The following is a 21166-nucleotide window of genomic DNA, read 5'->3' on the forward strand; positions in this document are numbered from 1 at the left end:
ACGAGACGTGACTTCGCCCCTATTCCTCTTTCACGCTTCCCTAAGACCGCTCGCTGCGACATCTAGTGCGGCCGCCGTGAAGCCTGCGCGTGACCTCCGAAATGCTTGGCGCGCCGATGCGCGAGAACACTCAGAAACTCTTTATGGTGGCTGGAGGCATAAAGGCGTCATACGGCAACCGAGGACTCCTCTCTCGCGCTTCTTGGTGGTGGTGGTGATGGTGGTGGTGGTGGTTATTATGACGATACAAAAGTGTGTAAACATAGCAGCGTGTGTGTATAGTGTTCCTTGATGTTTTCTTCTTGTTTCTCCTTTTTTTTTAGTAAAGAATTTGCGATTGTGTTATAGAGGGCTCTAACATAGCCTACCTTCCTATTTTTATACATTAAAAAAGATAACTATAAATGGTTATGATCAGGTCCAGTTATAACTATGTTGTGTGTATAACATAGCCATAGATTAAGTATGCCCAAAGTATGCATTTCGGGGTCCTCCTGTGAAAAACTCGCAGAGAAAAATTCGTTACAAAATGCAAACCACTTGGTAATAAAACTTCGCATCTTATAAGCGTAAGTGGCCCTTATACAAACAGCACGTCAGCGAATAGAAAAGGAGAAAAAAATCACCGCCCGAGCACTCCGTACAGATGGTTAACGAGCGAAACTGAAACGTGCACTTATCGCTTGACACACTCGCTCTCGGATTCTAGACATAGGGCAGCTGGGTTTTTTCGACAAGTGCGCATTGACGTCAGCAATGACGAACAATGGGCATGCTCCGCCTTAACCGGCGAATCCCCCAGTGAAACCGCCAGTGATGTCATCGGTGAAGACACGACAGAAATCAGATTCAGTGAACCGATGGACATTGAGTAATTATGTCGTGATGTATACATATGTACAATTGTACATACTCCAACAATGTGAAATTGAGCATAATCATCTCTAACAATGCAATGCCATGTAAACCTTTCATATTCACAACTTCAGGTGTACGTTTCACTTCAGAATGCCACTTCAGAAGGACACTCACGGTCCACTGTTCGTGAATGCCCTTTTACTACCAAACAATAGTGCTTCGCATTGCGTATATAGGGCTAAACGGAAGTGCTGGCTACTTTTTTTTCTTCGCTTTGCTTCAGTCGTGCTCCTTATCAATAGAATCACTGCACAAGGCGGTACGCACTGCTCTAGTCCCGCGGCTGCTATACTTATAACCGCAGCGGAAGTGCAACATGCCTTACCACTTTCTTGTGGTCACCAAGTCAATCGCAGAGTAGAGTTGTTTGAACCCATTTCGGGAGCGCTGCTGTCGCGCACTTGCTAACTTCGCATCCGTGTTATAGTTTTACGCCACAACTTCTAAATACGGAAAAAGATAACAAGGAATCAATGTAGCAAGCTAGAAATTGACGATACCGATGTTTTCGAATGCGATGCCCAATTTTAACATAAAGGCTTACGTAACTATACAAGTATTATTAATATCACTGATGAAAGAAAATCTCGAGTTTACGTAAGGTGACTACTGACAAGACACCGTTGGCCTCATCCTCCTATTTCATAACACATTCTTTAATATAGCTTAGCTCGCGTTAGCTGAGACATACTGTGCATGAGAAATGTATGTGAGAGAGAGAAAGAAACTTTTATTTGAAGTAGTGATTTGTCAGTCGAGGTGGGAGGGTCCCTTATTCCAGGAACCCTCTGGCTTGGATCGCCCTCCGGGCCTGGGCGACGAGTTCGCGCTGGTCGACCAGGTCCGGCTTGGAGATCGCAGCCTCCCACATTTCAGCGAGGAGGTTTGGGTCTGCGTCTGTTGCTATTAGTTGTAGCGCTGTGATATTTGCTCAGGCGTTCTTGCATTGCATGAGGAGGTGCGCCAGGGTGTCTGACACGTTGCAGTGTGGACAGATGTAGCTGTATAGCGTCGGGTGGAAATGATGCAGTAAGCTTCCGTGGGTAAAGGTATTGCTCTGGAGTCGCCTGTAGTCGGTGCCTTCGTTTCTTGTTAGTTTTGGATGTGGTGGAGGGTAGACCCTGCGTCCAAGCCGATAGTGTTGTAGCAGTGCTTGGTAAGTTAACGGTATTGTTTCCGTTTCCTCCTCTGATTTGGGTGGGTGGGACCTGTCTAGAATGTCGTGTGGGGAAGCCCAGTTGATGCTTGCGCGGGCCGCGGTGTGTGCCGCTTCATTCCCCTCGAGTCCCTCGTGTCCCGGAACCCACATGACGCAGTTGTAAGGGGGAGGAGTATCGCCACGTTTCAGTAAGTTAATCGCTTTGATGGAGATCCTGCCCTTCATGTAGTTGCGTGCCGCTGTTTGAGAGTCGGTGAAGACCACTATGGCATCCTCGCTTGTATGGGTGGCGAGTGCTATAGCGGCCTCCTCAGCTGTATCCGCGCGTTTGGCGAGAATTGTCGCCAACGCCAGTGTCGTCCCCCTGTAGTCTGTGGAAAAAAAAAAAAAGGACCGGTAAAGCGGGCTTTTTTACATAAATTAGTTAAATGCGGAGAAGCCAGCCTTCAGCATTCACGAGTAAAAGAGTTTTGCGGGCAAGCATAAACCTCGTTTCAGATTCGTCTCTGCTCGACGCGCTTTGGCCAGACCTGGCTGGGCCTTGCGTCTTTAAAACCCCTACACCATCAGAATCGTCTTCCGTATCACATGCAAGCTGTCGACTGCAAGCGTTGTGACGCTCCCGCACCATCTGAGAGAATAGAAAATGACGACGATAGTTGTGGACCACTCAATCACCGCTTCATTCAGACGGCTCAGGTCTTCTGTTATTTATGAATGGCTGTTCAGAGGCGGTCGTTCGTCTACTAAGTGCGAAACACGCCAATTGCGTCACTACCGTGCCTACGGCGTCACACTGTTACTGGCCAAGGAGCATTCCTATAGCCGCGAGCTAGCGACCGAATGCGTTCACGGTGTTGCGACGCGTCATCGAAGGCCTGCACACGGTGCCGTAATCCACAGAGACTGTTTTAAACGCGTCATCTCCACTATAACATTTTGTAAGATTGAAAGATGATAGATAGATATAATTTATTGACAGGAAAGACAGAGAGGTCGACCATAGCTAGTGCGCTCTAGTCTGCTACTCTGCACTGGGGAAGAGGGAAGGGGAGTGAAAGCACTGAGATGGGGGATGATGGTAAGAGAAGTGGTGAGTGCTTATGTATATTAGACAGCGGCCCTACTAAAGCCGCTCGTCTAGCTTGGTGTCCTGCTGAAACCTCAAGAGCGCTTTAGTTGCTCGCATTGAAGTTGCAGTGTGACTGGCCGAGAATAGCGCCCTCCGACAGAGGTTGCCTGCCAACGCTGGCTAAGAAGCTTTCCAGCGTCCTTCGCAGAAATAGTGCAACAGCCTGTACGAAAAGAAAGCTAACTGTTTGATGTGTGAAGCTAGAAAATGACTGCACATTTAAGTGACACAAGTTTGAGCGTGTGTGTGTGTGTGTGTGTGTGTGTGTGTGTGTGTGTGTGTGTGTGTGTGTGTGTGTGTGTGTGTGTGTGTGTGTGTGTGTGTGTGTGTGTGTGTGTGTGTGTGTGTGTGTGTGTGTGTGTGCGCGTGCGCGTGCGCGTGCGCGTGCGCGTGCGCGTGTGCGTGCGCGTGTGCGTGTGCGTGTGCGTGTGCGTGTGTGTGTGTGTGTGTGTGTGTGTGTGTGTGTGTGTGTGTGTGTGTGTGTGTGTGTGTGTGTGTGTGTGTGTGTGTGTGTGTGTGTGTGTGTGTGTGTGTGTGTGTGTGTGTGTGTGTGTGTGTGTGTGCGTGCGCGCGTGCGTGTGTGTGTTGACTTTATACGCATTCTCTTTCTCCTCTTTCCACTATTATACCTCCCCTCTGGGCTGTTCCGCGTGTAAGCGCTGCAGCTTGCGCAACATATTTTGCGGGGCCTCACGCAATATTACAGCCGTCCAAAGGGCGTTGTGTCGACAGCAGAGAGTTCTACATGGCATTGTGTCAGCGCTCAAGGAGTTCTCGTTGGAAATATCTCATACACACCTCTATGTACACTTTACACGTTCTCAACCACCACCCGAGGCAGCGTGCAATACAGCTGCTGTCTTGCACGCCGCGACAGAGGGGAGGGGGGGAGGGGTAGAAGCAGCAGCAGCAGCGGAAAAGCCGAAGGAAGATGCAAAGAAAGCTTCGCTTTATTACGTGCAGGTATTTTTCGTGAAGAAGTCGCAGAAGTTGCCTGTAGAGCTTATCATTCGTAATTAACCGTTCGTAGTCTGCGGGCTGGTCTGTCCGCATCCCGGTCCTCTCTAAGCACTTTTTTTTTCTACTCGGGCCTTCTTCCAGGAACAAAAGTTGTGCTGTTGTCTTTTAGATGTGGTTCTCGGTCCTCCATTTCATCGTCGTTGTCTTCTAGCTACCACCGACAGGTGAAAACATGTTTGGATCCTTCAGACGCTGCCATCTTAACTCTGACTATAACAATCCAGGCCTATTTCTTCCCTCTGCAAAAAGAGCAACAAGTAAACAGCAGCTGCTACGGCAAGAGCGTTCCGATTCTACATGTAACACAAGCTTAGAGCTGACAACCAAGCCCTGATGTCAAATATAATACATATATTGTTACGTGACTACAAACACAGACACATAGACACACACGATATATATATATATATATATATATATATATATATATATACATATATATATATATATATCGTGTGTGTGTGTGTGTAAAATTCGCCTCAGTTACCACATGGCACAATGTTGGAATCGAATTACATGTAAGCATCAGTGGCGTAGCCAGAAATTTTGTTCGGGGGGGGCTACGCCACTGGCCCCATGTATATATATATATATATATATATATATACATGGGACCAGTGGCGTAGCCAGAAATTTTGTTCGAGGGGGGGGGGCACGTTGCAGCTCGTCCTCCTCCTTAAGAGGAAGCTTTAGCTCGGGTGCTCCTATTTAAATACATGTAGAAGGGGAATTCGTTTTTCCCTGCAACCACTTCACCGAATTTGAGGAGGTTTGTTGCATTTAAAAGAAAACGTTTAATTCTAGTGACTGCTGGTTTCGAATTTTTCATTTAGGTGGTCAATTATTTATTAAAAATTGGTCAAAATCGAAAATTTTCAGAAAACGACACTATCAAGTTTAAAACTCCGTGACTCAACAATGAAAAATGATATCACAATTCTGTGAATTGCATCTAATAGTACATCTACAGCGGACAAAATAAATATGTTCGACATGAATCTCAAAAAAATTTAGTATTGTGGAAATACGGCTTTTGCACAACCATTGTACACAACGTAACCAATTCACGTAAGATACAAATTGACATATCAAACTTGTCCGCTTTCACTGTTATAATAGATGCCGTTTACAGAACTACAATATCTGTTCTTCATGCATAGCTATTAGTTTGTAAACGTCGTGCTTCTATTTTTTCAAACTTTCGAATCTTTCAAAATATTTTAAACAAAATTCAGGCCCTAAATCGAAGTTCTGTTTCCAACAGACACTAGAATTTAACTTTCTCTCTCAAATGCAACCAATTTCAATAAAAGCGATTAGCAGGATTATCTCAGAAAAGCGTTTCTGCGTTTTACAAGTATTTGAATAGGCCGCGTCGGATTGGGCCCGAGCTAAAGCTTCCTCTTAAACAATTTGTCGAGGGATCAAATACGTGAATAATAACTGCATTGTCATTGCCAAAGATGCTGCAAACGAATTCTTGAACGCTACGCACTGTCAAAACAATAAAATATGTATTTTTTCATAAAAGAATATACTCGTATGTGCCAAAAATTTTGCCCAAGATAACTGATATCAATGCTTCCATATTTTTGTCTATTTATTAAGTAAAGAAAATATCACACGAACTTTAGAACTATATCAGTTCGAAACCAGGAAAGCAGTGCATGCCGCTGATATGAAAAATTAAAAGGCAATGAACTGAATAAGTTGAGGACAAACATGTTAATGAAACTTTGTCATTCAAGAACTGTGCTTACATTCTTGTATGTATGCAATGGCCAGTGAAAAATCTCAATAACGCTGTCGTTTGTTCCGATGTATTACGCAGGAGTAGCTGTCCCCTGTCGTGTATCGTGAGTAATTGCACCGAAGTTATAGTCGCGACAGAGAGCACGTATAAAAAGCAGGAGTTCTGCAAGATATACGAGGGCAAGTCAAATGAATGTGAGCCAACAACGGAGCATCTTATTTAAAAGTAGTCTTCATGAGAATTTAGACATTTGTCCCATTGACTAACTAGTCGCGTGATTCCCGTCTTATAAAACTCCTTGGGTTGCTGCTTAAAAAAGTCTATATCTGGTTCCCTTGAGCTGTTTTTTCGGTTGCCCCAAAATTTAGAAGTCGCAAGGTGACCGATCTGAGCTGTATGGCGGATATTGCAGCGTTTCCCACTTGAACTTTGCCAGTTTTGTATTAACCACATAAGCGACGTGGGGACAGGCATTGTCGTGGAACAAGATGACCCCATTCGTCAATTTTCCACGTTGTTCGTTCTTGATTGCGACACGCTGCCGTTCTGGCATTTCACAATATCGGAAACAATTGATAGCCTCTCAAGATTTAGCAAATTCTATCAGTAATGGACCCTGACAATCGAAAAAAAAGTCAACCACACCTTTCCAGCGGAAATGATGGCCTTTGCGTTCTCTGGGCGTGGTAAATTCGAACGTTTCCACTGTAAGCTTTGCCATCGTGTTTCAGGCTCGTAGTAGTGGCACAAAGGTTCGCCCCCATCACAATTTCAAACAAGAAATCCTCATCCTCATTGTGATACCCGATCAGATGAGTCAAGGCAGCGCGAAACTTCGCCGTCTTCTCGCGATGGATCAAAATCTTGGGGATCCATTGCGCGCCAAACAGCCGATAACCGAGAAGCTCATGAATTATGGCGTGAACCGAACCGTGACTGATGTTCAGACGGTCTGCCAGTTCATCGATGTTTATCCTCCGTTCTTGTTTCATCAGCTCATGAACCTTTGAAATTGTGTGGGGGGTGATTGCACGATGGTTTTGGCCCGGTCTTGGAATGTTTTTGCAACGTCCTTTGAACCGTTTGCTCCAACGCTTCACAGTGGTCAATGAAATACAGTGCTCAAAGTACAAGGCAGCCATACGGCGATTAATTTCTGTTTTGGAAACACCTTCAGCTGTCAAAAACTTCGCGACACCGAGCTGTTCAATTTTCGAAGTGTCCATTATGTGACGCAACCATATTCAACCCAGTGTATGAGAGCCTTAAAGAACATTTATCTTCACACCTGCGTGTCACTTTTGTAAATGAGACATGCCGTTCTCCTACGCGCATGCCTCGCAGATAATGAGCCGAACCATTATTGCGCGGTTAGAGTAGGCTCACTTTCATTTGACTCGCCCTCGTACATTAGAAATGCAAAGATACAATGGGATCTACAAATGCGAAAATACGGCTTGATAAAGGACAAAAAAGTGTCACTGGAAACAAAGTTCACTGCACGTATACACAAAACCTCGCAACAAGATATTTAAGTATAAGTATAAGTCTCCAATGAGTCTGTGTATGTAAGAAAAAGTAACTGTGTATAATGCGTCAAACAAGGCAAATAAAGATGTTGCACAATCATAGATTCACAGAATCCTAGATTCCGCCCCCATTCCACCCACTCGCCCCGATGTATTGCGCGCGACGGAAGGCTGCGCGCTTGCTCCCCGCTTTTCTCCTTTGCGCACACAAGACTGAGCCACCATCGTCGGCTCACCCATTCCACCTCCCCTCACGCTTTCACTCGCACATACAGCATGCAGCGCGTGGTCACGATGTTATTACCCTTGGACTTTATACGAAACATGAGGGCGACGGAGACGGTCGGAATGCGGCTGGAGTGTCCATATAATTGTTTTCGCAATAATACAATAAACGTATCCGGCAACTGAAGCGTCCCGTCGCCCATTACTTTCCGCAAAAGAAGTATCAAAATCGAACTTTCACCATGCGACAATTCGCTATGCCGTGACAATGTTTTTTTTTTTTTTTTTTTTTTTGCTGTGGGGCGGAGGCACCGAAATGAAAAAAAAAAGAAACGCATAGGAAAGTATGTTGGTCAGAATCGAATGCCTACTTCGGGCACCTAATGGGGCTACGGAAGGAATGCCGAAGAAAACATGAGACGCTTGGTCCACTGAGAACCATACGCATACTGCTCAGTTTCCTACACCGGCGAAACAAGACTTTCCGGAAAGGTTCCGCTCAAGGAACGCGGTGCAATCCTTCGATTCCCCACAGTGATGGCGGCGAGCGACCATTGTTTTTTTTTTTTTCTCGTCTGCTAGCCAGAAAGCGTCCAAAACTCTGTCAGGTGAAAATCCACTCGGCCAGAGCAAACCGAACGCGCACCGTACTGCACCGCGCGGTGGTCGGGGCCATACGAGAAAAACGTATGCGCTCTGGCTGGCTCTGGCAGCCCGCGAGTAGGGTAGCGAGAACAAAAAAAAAATTGAAGCGGCTCAATGTGACCTCGCGAATAAAAGTCAAAGTAGAAAAAATAAATAAGAACGTAGTTACTTCAGCTGGCTTTAGTGTCTTGACATGGATGTTCTGGCGTAGGTTAAAAAAAATGTTGATATTTTTGTATGTGACATGACGGCACAAATGAACCACCCCAACGCTTTGTCTCATTGGACCTCACTGCGTGCTTTGTCAATTCGTCTGCCATTGCTTTGATTTGGCTTGTCTCATTGTATGTTCCGATGTAAGACTTTAGAAAAGTCAATGAACCTTTGGCGTCAAATGTTTATAACAACATTAAACCCACAAAGTTCCGCAATTGAAAATCTAAAGCACAACTTTGGAAATGTCAATGCACCTTCCACATCAAGAGCTTATGAGATTTATACCCATAAAGTTTCGCAATTGATATCCATGCGCTCCATAGATTCCGTGGCCTCAGTGAGATTCCGCGGCGAGCCCGCTCACCATCAAAGCACCCTTGAAACTTTGTGCTCGGATGGGACTGCTTGGCGTTATGTGACTCCCGGTGTATGGGCGTGGCCACGAAATCCAGCCCGAGTTCGCAATCTTCGCGGTTAGATGTCTTTTCGAGCGCCAAAAGGCATGCTAGACAAAATCCAGAGTGATTTCCGGCGCCGGGGGTCGCTTTGGTTGGCGGTCCATGGACAGCCCGAAAAAATTTCGGGGGGGGGCTGAAGCCCCATAAGCCCCCCCCCTGGCTACGCCCCTGGTAAGCATGTAGACCTATGTTCCCGACACATAGATCGTGGCGTGCTGCGGGTAGTGCGTACATCGAAGAGAAACGTTCGGATGAGTTTAAACGCTCCAGCATCTTATAAGTGGCCGATAATATTGCAATACCGACTGGGGCTTTTATAAGGCAATATATTGTCAAAAGGTGCGCTTTCCATTACTGCCATTCTTTCCGCATTACGGCAGTTTGGTTTCATTTCTCCGGCCCTCCAGTACGCCAAGGAAGAGCAAGAGCGAAGAAACTGATTAGGAAATGCTGGTTTAGGCGGACTCGGTATCTGAATTCTATGACGGCAGGTTTTACTTACAAACTAGGACACAGTAACTCGTGAAGACACAGCCACAAGCGCAAACTCTCAAATTAATTTTTTTGGAGGGTAGGGTGAATTTTATGTTCAGATATGCATGGTATAACGTACATCCAGTTAGCAACTAGAAAAGCAAAGTTTTTCTCGGCGCGAGCCGCGCCGAGAAAAATAGGCATACAAAAAAGGAAAGTTAGTTTCACCCAACGCGACACGCCGAGAAAAGCCAGTTATAACCGCAGCCCTTGTAAAAAAAATTAAAAATTGCTTTCTGAGCTGTGCCTATCTAGGTTTACTGAGAACAGTTTCAAATATTGTTTCATTTTCTTAACAATTTATGACGATAATGATGATTATGATGATGATGGTCTTAAAGGGTCTGACAACCAATTTTTATGGTACACATTTTTTTTCCTTTTTGCAATGGAAAGCTTACCGGTCAGAGTATTTAATCATGAGGTGCTAACGCGGAAAGCGCCGTGGATTTTGGATTGTAAAACTTTATTTGTCCAACAGATGTAGGGAAGGCTTTAAGCCTTCCCACCTAGACGACGGCCAGGAGTCCTTGGACCCTAGCGGCGGTTTCGGCCAGTCGGACGGTTTTCAGTTGAATCTCCGGATCGGAGCTGAACATTTTTTATCATAACTTTTAGACCTTTTAGTTTTAGAACTTTTAGTTTTCCACGTTACCACTGTACGATCGGACGCTCAGGCCGGGAAGCTCTCCGTTGCACTAAAAAGCTTTCCGTTGGTTGTTTCTTCCTCTTCAAAGAAAGGGTTCCGCATAAAAGGAAAGACCTGGTATATGCGCTGGGAGGCCTGCGCTGTGTATGAATTCGAGAAGGATTATGTCGTATCTGTTGTCAAGTTCCCAGTGATCATAAGTGGCCATGGCATTGTAGCGGCCTTAGCGCTCTGAGCAACTGGACGCGTCTATCCTTTCTCCTGTTGGATTACAATCTGCGTGTGGTCGGTTAAGTATTAGCTAACTTTTATTCAATTTTGTTGTTTCTGTTTCTTATGAATGTTTTACTATATTTAGGTTTAATCAGATTTATTTTCAGTGATCCTTCTGAGGCTGCAGCAATGTTCGATATTACTCCGGGGCTGCTCCAGCCTCTGGGACATCCTCTCTACCGCTTGATGACTTGCCTCTGGAACTACGGCGCCACTCTGGCAGGAGTGGTATCGGCCGTTGCAGCTGCGGGCCATGCGCGCAACGCGCACTGTCCCACCCTGACAGACTGTACAGAGCTATCTTTACAATATCTGCACAATATACAAAGATATCTTTACAATAGGCTGAACTACGTACGGCGAAGGTTCAGAATACGCGAACTGCCGCGGGATTGTCCTCGTTGGCAAAACTGGATTTTACAGTAGCGTAAGCTGGCACCTTGTGCAACTTTATGGAACTACCCAAGTGAACCTTATATAATGAGTCCTAGTTGGCTGTTTCCTTCCCCATACCCGCTCCTCCAAAGAGACCCCAAGCCATTATTTCAACTCGTTATTCCGATCTAATCTGTCCCGGAGATAACGTTACGAACGGCAGCTGGCATGCATCGATGACGGAACTGCAACAAAAGCGTGAGTTAACTGTTATTATAATTATTTTTTTTTTAGAAATGAAGTCGTTTGTTCTCTGCACGATTTCTCACGTGTTGGGGAAGTTAACGAGTCGTTGGTTTTGAGCGACTTATCTTTATCATGGTTTTATATGTAGACAGGGAAGATAGATATCCTTCTTTTTATTATTAATTCCGAGGCCCACATCTTAACGCCTTTAATTTCTCTTGCTAAGTATAGTGCTAGGACAGTTCAGCCATAACTATATAGTACAACGCTATTTCTTTCACAAACGAGTCTGTCATTCCCACAGACACCAAGCAATTCATGGTATATATTTCCCTCTCCAGCAGTGCAAGGTTTTCGCGCACAGACCTCGAACAATGGAGGAATGAGATTGAAATGGGGGTAAGGGGAAGGGAATCAGTTCTGTAAGCTCCTGTGCGATAACAGAAGCAGCGTGGCGTGAGGCGAATGGGAGCCCCGTAGGCGGCGCCGAAGAGCAGCGGAGGCGGCGCGCGGCGAGCCCGCCTCCCTTGAAAAAGAAGCGGCCGCCGCCGCCGCCGCCACACTCGTACCACACAACACCGGCGGCAGGCATGCGAGCAGCACTGCAACTCCTGGTCGTAGCGACGCACCTTCTTGTGGCCACGCAGGCCCACTACCTCAACGCGTGGGCTGTACGCATCCGTGGGGGACACCAGGTGGCTGACCAGCTGGCATACGAACTGGGCTACGAGAACGTCGGACCGGTGAGTGCCGCTCTGGCGATCAGGAGTGCTTTATTTCGGCAGAGTGCTTGTGGCCACGCCGTACCAGGATGCGCTACGTCATCACTGCGCCGCCACCAAGAGACGGCCAATCACCAACTCCCGGCCGAGGACAGAGCCCGTGTTAACTGAGATAGGCTAGTTGGCTTCCAGAATTGTGACACCGTTTGTACTCCCCGTGTCATGCTCGGTTCCGCTTGTCACCATGTGTGTCAATATATAAAGATCACCGGATTCGTCTTTAGGCATCAGGTTTTTCGTATGGTCTGTGTAAGAGCACCCATATGCTAAATATTCTACCGTGCACAGTTTCTCGCGTTAAATTAAATCCTTTGCGGTAATGATCAGCCTTGATTCAGAGAGTAGTCGGTGGGCGAAAGCGATCCGTAGCAGCGGCAGCCGGCCAATCCTGGCATCGATTCCGGTGAGAACAAAGGCACCAGCCAATGATAAGTTGTTCTTTCAAGCGAATACTTTGTGACTAAAAGGGCGAATTCACAAGGACTTTCGTCCGTAAGAGCACTTTGCCATTGGCTGGTCGTTTTTGCTAATAAGATGTCCTGCATCCGGATTGGCTAGAGTGCGCTCTTACGTAAGCGACTATTGTGAATACGGGCCCAGCGGTTCCTGCCTTTCGCCTGTGTCTTATACAACACTCCCACAGATTTGCCTACAAAGTCGCAGTATCGAAAGTCACTCATTCATTCAACCGAGTTACGCGAGCGACAGACAACAAATCGCCATAGCCACATTACTTCTGCATCTATGGCGAGTTTGCTCTGAACACAACCCGGCCGTTATGGCTAACTATCGCCCTGCATCTCAGTCATAGTCGCCATTATGCCACCCGCAGCCGTCACGTTTAATGGCTGCGGAATGCAACAACAACCCTGCGTGGAAATTTAGACGCAGCCATTACAAATACTCATCAATGGATCGTGAAGAACCACAGACTGGAGAAAATAGCACGCAGCCTTTGACTATACACCGTCTCTCATAGCTATAGGCTTCACCCTTGGCACCCACCTGTTAAGATGTGGGGGTATTAGGCTCAGTTTAGAGATGGGAGAGATGTCGCAACGTTTACTGAGCGAACTGACGTTTTTACATATGTGCTAACAAGACGCTGGACCAGAACAAGAATCAGATACAGGACGCGAAATTCTGCTTGTCCGTCTTTCTCTAGCTTTCGTTTGAACGTCTCAGTCCTGGAATTCGTCCTAACTCGACAATATTACTTCTAAAGTTGTGTCCCTGGCTTTTATATTTCTGACGTCGCCAAAGAGGGCCAATAATATCAAAATCTACGACAACCGTGTTTGTTGCTGCTCTTGTGCAGAAGGACACGGGACCCATTTTCTGTGACAATAAACAAAGTTATGGTCGCTGTTGTTCGTGGGGTCTGTGCGTTGAATTTGTCCCGAGAAAGTGGTTAGTAAGCCACTGTTATCTTCTGAGTTGCACACAAGAAGCAGTTTACTTTTGGTTGCCTAGTTTAGGGTGGCCGAACAGCGTGTGTTAGCTCTGCTCTCATAAGTCTGTTAAACAGCTCTTGAATTAACGCGCTGGCCACTCAAAGGCGTGATGCATCGTGTTATAGCGCACAGAGTTTTCAAAATCATGTGCACGCACTTTTGTCAGAACGAGTCAAGTTTCAGCCTAAGTCATATCTACAAACAAACTCGTTTTAATGACTTCTAAAATTATCAGTTGTTCGCACAATGCAGTGGACAAGTTTAAGAAGATAATTTTGAACAATCATGGGGACGCAGCCGAAGGCTCTCCGTCATGGCAGTCCGACGACAGCCGCTGCTCATTTCGCTTCATTTATTTCTACCCTCGGGTCTCTGCATAATCATTGCCACTCTCCATATTACCATTGTCTGCCTTATGGTAGACGAGATAAGATGGCAACGAGATATGCAAAGAAAGAAAGGAATGAAGACAGACCCGTTAGAGTATACAGATCGAGATGTACAGAAGAAAGCGTAGAGCGCTGCGAGAGCTAAGCAGCCACCGTTCAAAAAGGAAACGGGGATCTATTCATTTCAAATACGTGATCCCGCCACTGCACTGCCAACCAGTGTGTCTACCGGTGTCATGTTCTCGATGTGAACATACGCACTTTCGAGGACACTTTCGCGTGCGGCAAAACATCCAGCACCACGTATCAATGCGGAACGATGATCATTCGCTGACGTCACGACGTCTCTGCTGAAAAATCGTGTTGCGCATTTTTGTAACTATACGCGAGATGACAATGAAGCGCTGATGAACAGTGCATATACGCACTCGCGAATTCTGCCCCATCCGCTCCCGACAGTTTAGCCCTTGCGTCCCAAGCTTCCAGTCACGTGGCTCGAGGCTTTGATTAGGTCCATCGTTCGTGCTCCTTCATTTACTGACGTCATTTACTCTCTGTTTCCTCGTGATCTTCTTGATTCGCGAGGTTTAACTTCACAAAGTAACACCGAGGGTATGAGAGACTCATAGTGGACGTCTCTGATTTATAATTGTGGCCCCCTTCAACGTGCACCTAATTCTTCTTTTTTCAGTTATTTCACTTACACCTGCGGAAGGCTTCTTATTTTTACATTCGGTTGCCACAGGTTCGATTGCTGCAGTGTTCGGTGATCGAACCCACCGCCAGTCGATCAGCGATGGTTCTCACGGTGAAAGTAACTACGGCGAGGCCGATTGTATAGCCTCGCTTTCGCAACGCATTCCATACTCTTTGCGTTCCCACTCAGATTCGCTCAGACAAGAGTGCAGTATAGTTCACTGCTGCACAAGAGGAGGAGACGTAGCACGGGGGCCTCCGGTGGTGTACACAGCAAATAGTGCCGCACGCCTCTGTCTTCATCGGACCAAGCATTGTTCGTCCCGCATCGTTGTATCGTACGAAGCGCCGTAATCCTGTTTAGATTGGGCGACTCACAGGATGTCCTAGACGAGCGGCTCACAGATGGATTCAGATAAAACTAAAGCAAGAGACCGATTCGCCGAACGATAACGACCAGCTGAAGATCTCGGAGATATCGGGCCACTCCGTTTTCCCCCTGATTCCTTCTGTGAAGACGATCAAATTTCGCGCGGAAGTCTTTCGTTTGTGCGAGACACTATGTCCACATGTGTAAATAAACGTTTGTGAGGGTTGACAAAGTGCGGTAATATAACCAGCGCTTTTATTTTTCTTACATTTAACGCCATTCTGAACAGGAGGTGGTGACATAACCATTCGGGCCGGGTTAATATTCGACGCGCAAAAGAGCCGCAACGCTTCATTGTCCTAACCAAAGCAAGACAGCACTGGTGTGTCTTCATAAAACGATAGAAGAACGCAGCAACGTGAAAGTACATTCTAGTATCTGCAAGCCTAATTTTGTGACATATCAAGCACAGCCCGAACCGCTACCATTTTGTGGGTGACATAGGCTCGTAACTGACGCTATCTGGCGTTCGTTTGAACAAACAAAGAACGAAGAGACCGTCTCTCTTCATTTAGGCACGGGCGAGAGAAAGTATTCTTCAACACGTATAGAGTCACTGATGGCGTCAGGAATCTCGTCCAAGAAACCGGGCGCATATGTCCGAAAAATATGAAGTACCACGATGCGAACGGGTTTCTTAAGCTTATGTTTAAAATCCCCAGAGTGGAGCAACGTGAACTCCCATGCGCCACTCGCAACTACACTCAGCAGTAGGCGCGCTACTTTTTCATGAAATGGTAAAATTAAGTTAAGTGATCCCCTCCGCGCACTACTTTTGACTAAGTGCTCTTCAGGCCTCTGAATTTATGGTCAACGAGAACGTCGTGAAATTTGCGAAAAAAAATTTCAGCCTTTGGTATGAATTGTTAGTTACACCAGACCAGTCGTCATAAGTATACAAAAAAAAAAAAGAATTGATTAAGATGTTGACTTTCCATATATTATGCGTGATATCATGAAAAGAGCTCAAATATTTGTTACAAGTAGATGCGCTGCATGGTTACTATTGACTAAAGGGTCTTCTGACACAAGAATTATTATTCGTATTATTTCATATGAAAACACACATACACACCGAGAGAGTGAAATAGGGGAGGAGCAGGGTGGCAAATGCCACCGAGAGGGACAAAGCCTGCCTGCTCTTTAAAAAGGAGAGGATAGAAAAGGAAATTACATACCGAAAGAACATACACCCAGGAACAGAAAGAACAAAAACACGTAGGTCACACTGGCACAAGAAAGAACACAAATTAAAAGCAGTGACGTAGAGCAACACGCCGAGCTTCTCGTAAAACCTAGTAGTGCGCCTACATTTGTTTGCTGTCGCTTTTCGTAATAAAGTGACTTGTGACGTTTTAGTTTGCAGAGGACTACGCTTACATTCAGTAGTATGTTCAATGTTTTCCTTCGTGTCATCACTAGTCGGAACATTCAGAAGTAAATTGCGTCTCCACATCGAGACGGCGTCCCTGAAAGGGCTATGTGATTAACGAACTTGTTCTTTAGCTTGCAACCAAAGCACAGTACACGAGTGTTTTATTTTTGTTCTAGTTCTTTTTTTTTCATTTCACTTCATGCATCGGAATGCGGCTGCCACTGCCGGGAGTCGAACGCACGACGTCATGCTCAGCAGCATTCCGGAAGTCTTGTGACTTTGGGTGAAAGCCGGCTTGATCATGACATGATATTTCTACACCAAGTTGTGGGAGGTGACCTTGACTGCGCCACATCGCCCCCACATCCTTGGGCTTCCGCATACCACATGATAAAACTGCTAAGTCTACGTGTGCATTTCATCCTGTCGTTCGTTTACCATGCCCAACGTCACGACTGCAGGAAACATGCGACACCATGTTTCTGAACAGTGATATTTTTTCCCTGGCTTCACATGAAAGTGTGCATGCATTCTTGTGTGATCTTGTCATCGTATTATTCATGGTCAGCTCTGTCATCGCTTGCCCGCTGTGCTATTGCTCACGTGACAAATGTCTTTCCGTTTTGCATTGTTCTGCACCCATGGTGCAAAAGAAAAATGATGTATATGACGTAGTGAGTAGTCGCAGAGGCCGCAAGGCTGTTGGCAGCCACTAGAAATCAATAAATCAAACCAAATCAAACTAAACCATGCCACTCAGTCACCGCGCGGCAGATATACGGAGCGGTGAAAACAGCTATGTTGTGTGTCTCGGGTAGCACTATCCGAAGTACAGTTAATCGGCAACGATCAACAGCACGCAGGCTGTGCCCTTAAGAAGTCAGTTAGCGGCGTGTCCTCAGAAGCGGAGCTTACGGTCTGCCGACGTCAGAGGCGGCTATCCACGTCAGCTGCTCTCGACGGCCGCCAACCAGTCGAGTGGGTCGCGGCCCGGGCTCTTAGCAGAGTGACTTCAAGGCATGCACGATGCCTGTTATGGATCTTCGTGCAGGAGTTCTTTTTTTGGAATGGGTCATAGAGAAGCTGTAGTGGCGGTGAAATGACCTCCAGTCGGCATTTTGGTGCTTGCGTCTTTGCGCGAGGGTAAGTGTGTGTGCGTGTGCGTGGCGCTGCGGGGCGGACGGATTTGCACACTGCTGTGCTTACGGACAGAGGCGCTTTACGCCTCTGTCCGCAAGCGCTGCCCTCACGTCAACATTCGATCTCTACGGGCCAGTTTCTCTAAGAAACTCAAAAGCAACCGCGACGTTTCCCTTTTCGCTGTTCTATTTATAGAGCTCACCGGATAAGTCGTTGGGAAGCACATCCTAACGATAACGGAAATATTGTGATCCCCTTAACTGTAGCATAATGCAGCAATGAAATATTATATAGCCTGCTCAGTGAAAAAAATAATAAGCTTAAAAGAATAGCTCAGAATAGAGATTCGCGTCGGTCCGGGAATCGAACTACCGGCCTCCTGCCCGGCGGAAAGACTATATATAGTCTTCAACTTTACAGTATCGACGTTTCCGTAAGGCTAGAAAAAAAAAGGTTACCAAATTATAAATGCTTAGTAAAAGCTACGCGACAATTCAAACATTCACGTGACCGGTATTCGCCTACAACTGTCAACCCTCCTTCTCTTTATGAAATACGAAACATTTACTGCTAGCGAAATTCAGAAGAAAACGCACTCGAAAACTTCGCCCAGCGGCCACACACAGATCGAGTTGCAGTACTTACAATAGCGAGTCGTTTCCTGGAACTCTCTTTTATAACGATTCCGCTTTTAGCAAAGATTTGGGAGCGCAACACTGGCGATTTTCCTTTTCTTCCTTTTTTAACATCAGCACCTGTTGCGATCGCGAGCGACGGAGGGTGTCCGTGCTCACGGGTCAGCGATGCGAAAAAAAAAGAAAAAAGAACATAAGTAAGCACAGAGCAAAGCGTCTGCATGCTTAAGAACGAGTAAACAAGTTTGTTCGAGTAGGCCTGAAGTACACGCCCCCTTTCCTTCTTCTACCTCATGCAGGCACGAGAGCAACGCACGGTTATCGCGCTGACGGTTGTTTGGGATCAAATTATCCGCGCGACGCACTCCGTGGCAAGATTGATGGGGCCTCAACAACGAAGTGACGAGGCTGCAAGCTCATCGCGTCGGACGATCCCGCGATGACGCAAACACCTTTGCAGCGCGGCGAAATGTGGTCGGGCGTTGCAAATATGTCGGCGCTGCTCAAACGCTGGTATAGTAAATGCGGCCAAAGTCTCCTTAAAAGAACTTTAACGAGGATCTCCAGCTAACTTGGTAAATTACACTTTGTCGGGTTCTGAAGGGCTCGCAACAAAGGAAACGACAACGCCGTAGTGCAAACATTAAAAAACAGCGCTTTCATTTCTCGTCGTATACACAAGAACGCAAGCTAGACGAATTAAACACTAGAAATCGTTCCTCGATGGAACACGCTGAGGAATCGAGGTAGTTCGAGTCACCACCGATCTTACGTTCGCTAATGCCCAACGCCAACGCCTATACGTCACTCGCGTGTACGGTCCCGCAATAGCAAACGCGTCCGAACGATCGTGTTCGGCCGAGCCGGCACCGCGCTCTCAAACAGACCGGGAACTATTTCGAGGGACAGTCCCATAAAGTGTACCGACGAGCAGCCGTTTGTGTCCCGGCATATACTATTTTCGGACATTGTCAAACTCGGTCATGTTGTCAAATCCCTCGTCTCGAACCTCTGGTTGGCTCAGAGCTGCTCCGGCCTCTGTAATTGGCTCAAAACGCCGCCACTGCGGAATTCGGCAATATGGCAGAATTCGAAAATGTCCAGAATAGCACCCCCGGTTAGTCAACGCGCGACGCCCTCCCGAAATCGGAGATAAGGAAGCAAACTAGCTTTTTCGTCCGAGTTATCCACAGCGGCAGGTGGCGGGAACAATCCCGCCATCTCTCGCCGTAAATTCGACGCCGACTCTCACCATCACGTGTGTCACGTCCATCCCGAACCATCACGTCCTGACATTCGGCTTCACTTTGGGGAAGCCAAATGTCAGGAGGTGCGAAAGCTGCGTGGGGAAGACAAGCTGTTAGGGGACGCGAGAAAGTCGAGCGTTCACATAACTACTGTAGTAGTCATACTATGACAGAACTCTCCTCAAGCCAGCTAAAAACGCAAAAATGGAAGGAGGGATTGAAGTTTCCGGTGACATCTTCACATATGGACGTTGTCAGCTCGTGACTAGTTAACATGTAGTTGGTAAAGAAGATTATTTTGCATTCTAAAGGAGCCAAAGACTCACCGCCAGGAGTTCCAATAACTTTTCTTTCGGCCCAGAAACGGCCTTTTTTCAAGGATTTAAAAATATTTTGAAATCCGCCATGTCACAATAACTAATCGACGACGCTGTCCGGCCTCGAAATTCAAGAATAGAAACCCTGATTGTCGATCTTTAATTTCCTCACTTAGCAAACAACCATTTCGGCCGAAATGTTCGATTATGAATAGTTTCACGTGGATGGTGTGAGCGTACGTATATGTCTCTCGCACGTTGTTTGGCACTTCGCAAAGAATCTATGTATGTGCGTCACTACGACGCACAGTGAACCGAAAGCAAGAGGCCCGTGCGCAATCGTTTCATTCGCTGCCGAATGTGTGTTAGCGTGCGTGACACTGTTTTGTCTCTGAATGGTGCACGCAGCTTCGAGGCCTCAAGGACACGTACCTGCTGCGCAAAGTGGACCAACCTGAGCGTTCCAAACGCTCTGCACGGATGTTCACGCGCCGGCTGACTGAGGACTCAAGGGTATCGGCATTTTAGCATCCTACATCATACACACATCAGTGTGTGCGTGTGTGTGTGCGTGCGTGCGTGCGCGCGTGCGTGCGTGCGTGTGTGTGTGTGTGTGTGTGTGTGTGTGTGTGTGTGTGTGTGTGTGTGTGTGTGTGTGTGTGTGTGTGTGTGTGTGTGTGTGTGTGTGTGTGTGTGTGTGTGTAAATTATTCTTTGTTTGGCAGCTGATTTCACGTGTTATGCACAAATGGAACATATTCGTTTGCGGAACTTCACTCAAAGAGAGAGTCAAAGGAGCATGTGTTATGACGGAATTGTTGAGTATTTTTTCCACTCGGGCAATGCCAAACCGGCTGAGCGCCTTCGAGGTCAATCTTGCGCTTTTCCAACCACCCTCTACTTCAGTTGCTTTTTCAGTGTAGAAAATACCAAGAGATCTGCTTAAAAGTATCAAGCTAGTATTAATGCTAGTTTTTTTTGCTTTTGTTCTACACTTCAATTAAACTCCGCTCAGCGTTTTCTACCTGTAAGGCGGGCATTGTGCTTCTAGCGAGTTTATGGCATTGATAAACTGCGAGCTGTGGCACCAGTGGCGGTATACTTGAGATGTTCGGCGAAACCGCGTCTGCACTTCACCATTCCCTCGACAAAAATGTGTCATCTAGAAGGTCAACAAGCTTTCGTGGAATGTTTCACTCCATATAACCCCCATTGTACCCTTTCCTGAAATGAGATAGAGAAATTAGATAAGTTAGGCAGGGATATTAACCGAAAAAAAGGCGTCTGTTTGCAACTGCAAAGAGTGCAATTCCAGGGTGGCCTGCTCCGAAAGCGGCCTTTCGTCAAGACGTGCTAGCACAGTCGCGAGTGGTTTCCTCTGCGTTCTGCAGCGAGAATTGCGTAAAAGAACGTGTTCAATAGTTTCATCGCGGCCGCACTCGTCGCAGGCACCACGGTCGCTAATTCTGATGCGGCAAACAAAACAGTGTGAAAGGTACACCAAACCAGAGTCGGCTCGGTTCGGGACAGTCTAGATAGGAAAGCAGGAATCGGAGAGGAGAGTGCCAGG

General features: G+C 46.7%; 1 protein-coding gene across 2 annotated transcripts in view; it reads left to right on the forward strand.

Moving 5' to 3' along the window:
• The first annotated feature begins 10851 nt into the window (after positions 1–10851).
• Positions 10852–21166, forward strand: part of LOC126536915 (neuroendocrine convertase 1-like) — a 32792-nt gene continuing 22477 nt past the window's right edge. Inside the window, exons 1-2 of one of the 2 annotated variants that reach the window (XM_055073602.2) lie at positions 10852–11875; positions 20006–20110. In XM_055073602.2, the coding sequence (XP_054929577.1) occupies positions 11723–11875; positions 20006–20110 (258 nt within the window). In that variant the 5' untranslated portion in view covers positions 10852–11722. The remainder of the gene's footprint in view (positions 11876–20005; positions 20111–21166) is intronic. The other variant, XR_011893815.1, reaches the window with a different exon arrangement.

This window comes from Dermacentor andersoni, chromosome 4, assembly GCF_023375885.2.
Source record: "Dermacentor andersoni chromosome 4, qqDerAnde1_hic_scaffold, whole genome shotgun sequence".
In the NCBI taxonomy this organism is placed as follows: domain Eukaryota; kingdom Metazoa; phylum Arthropoda; class Arachnida; order Ixodida; family Ixodidae; genus Dermacentor; species Dermacentor andersoni.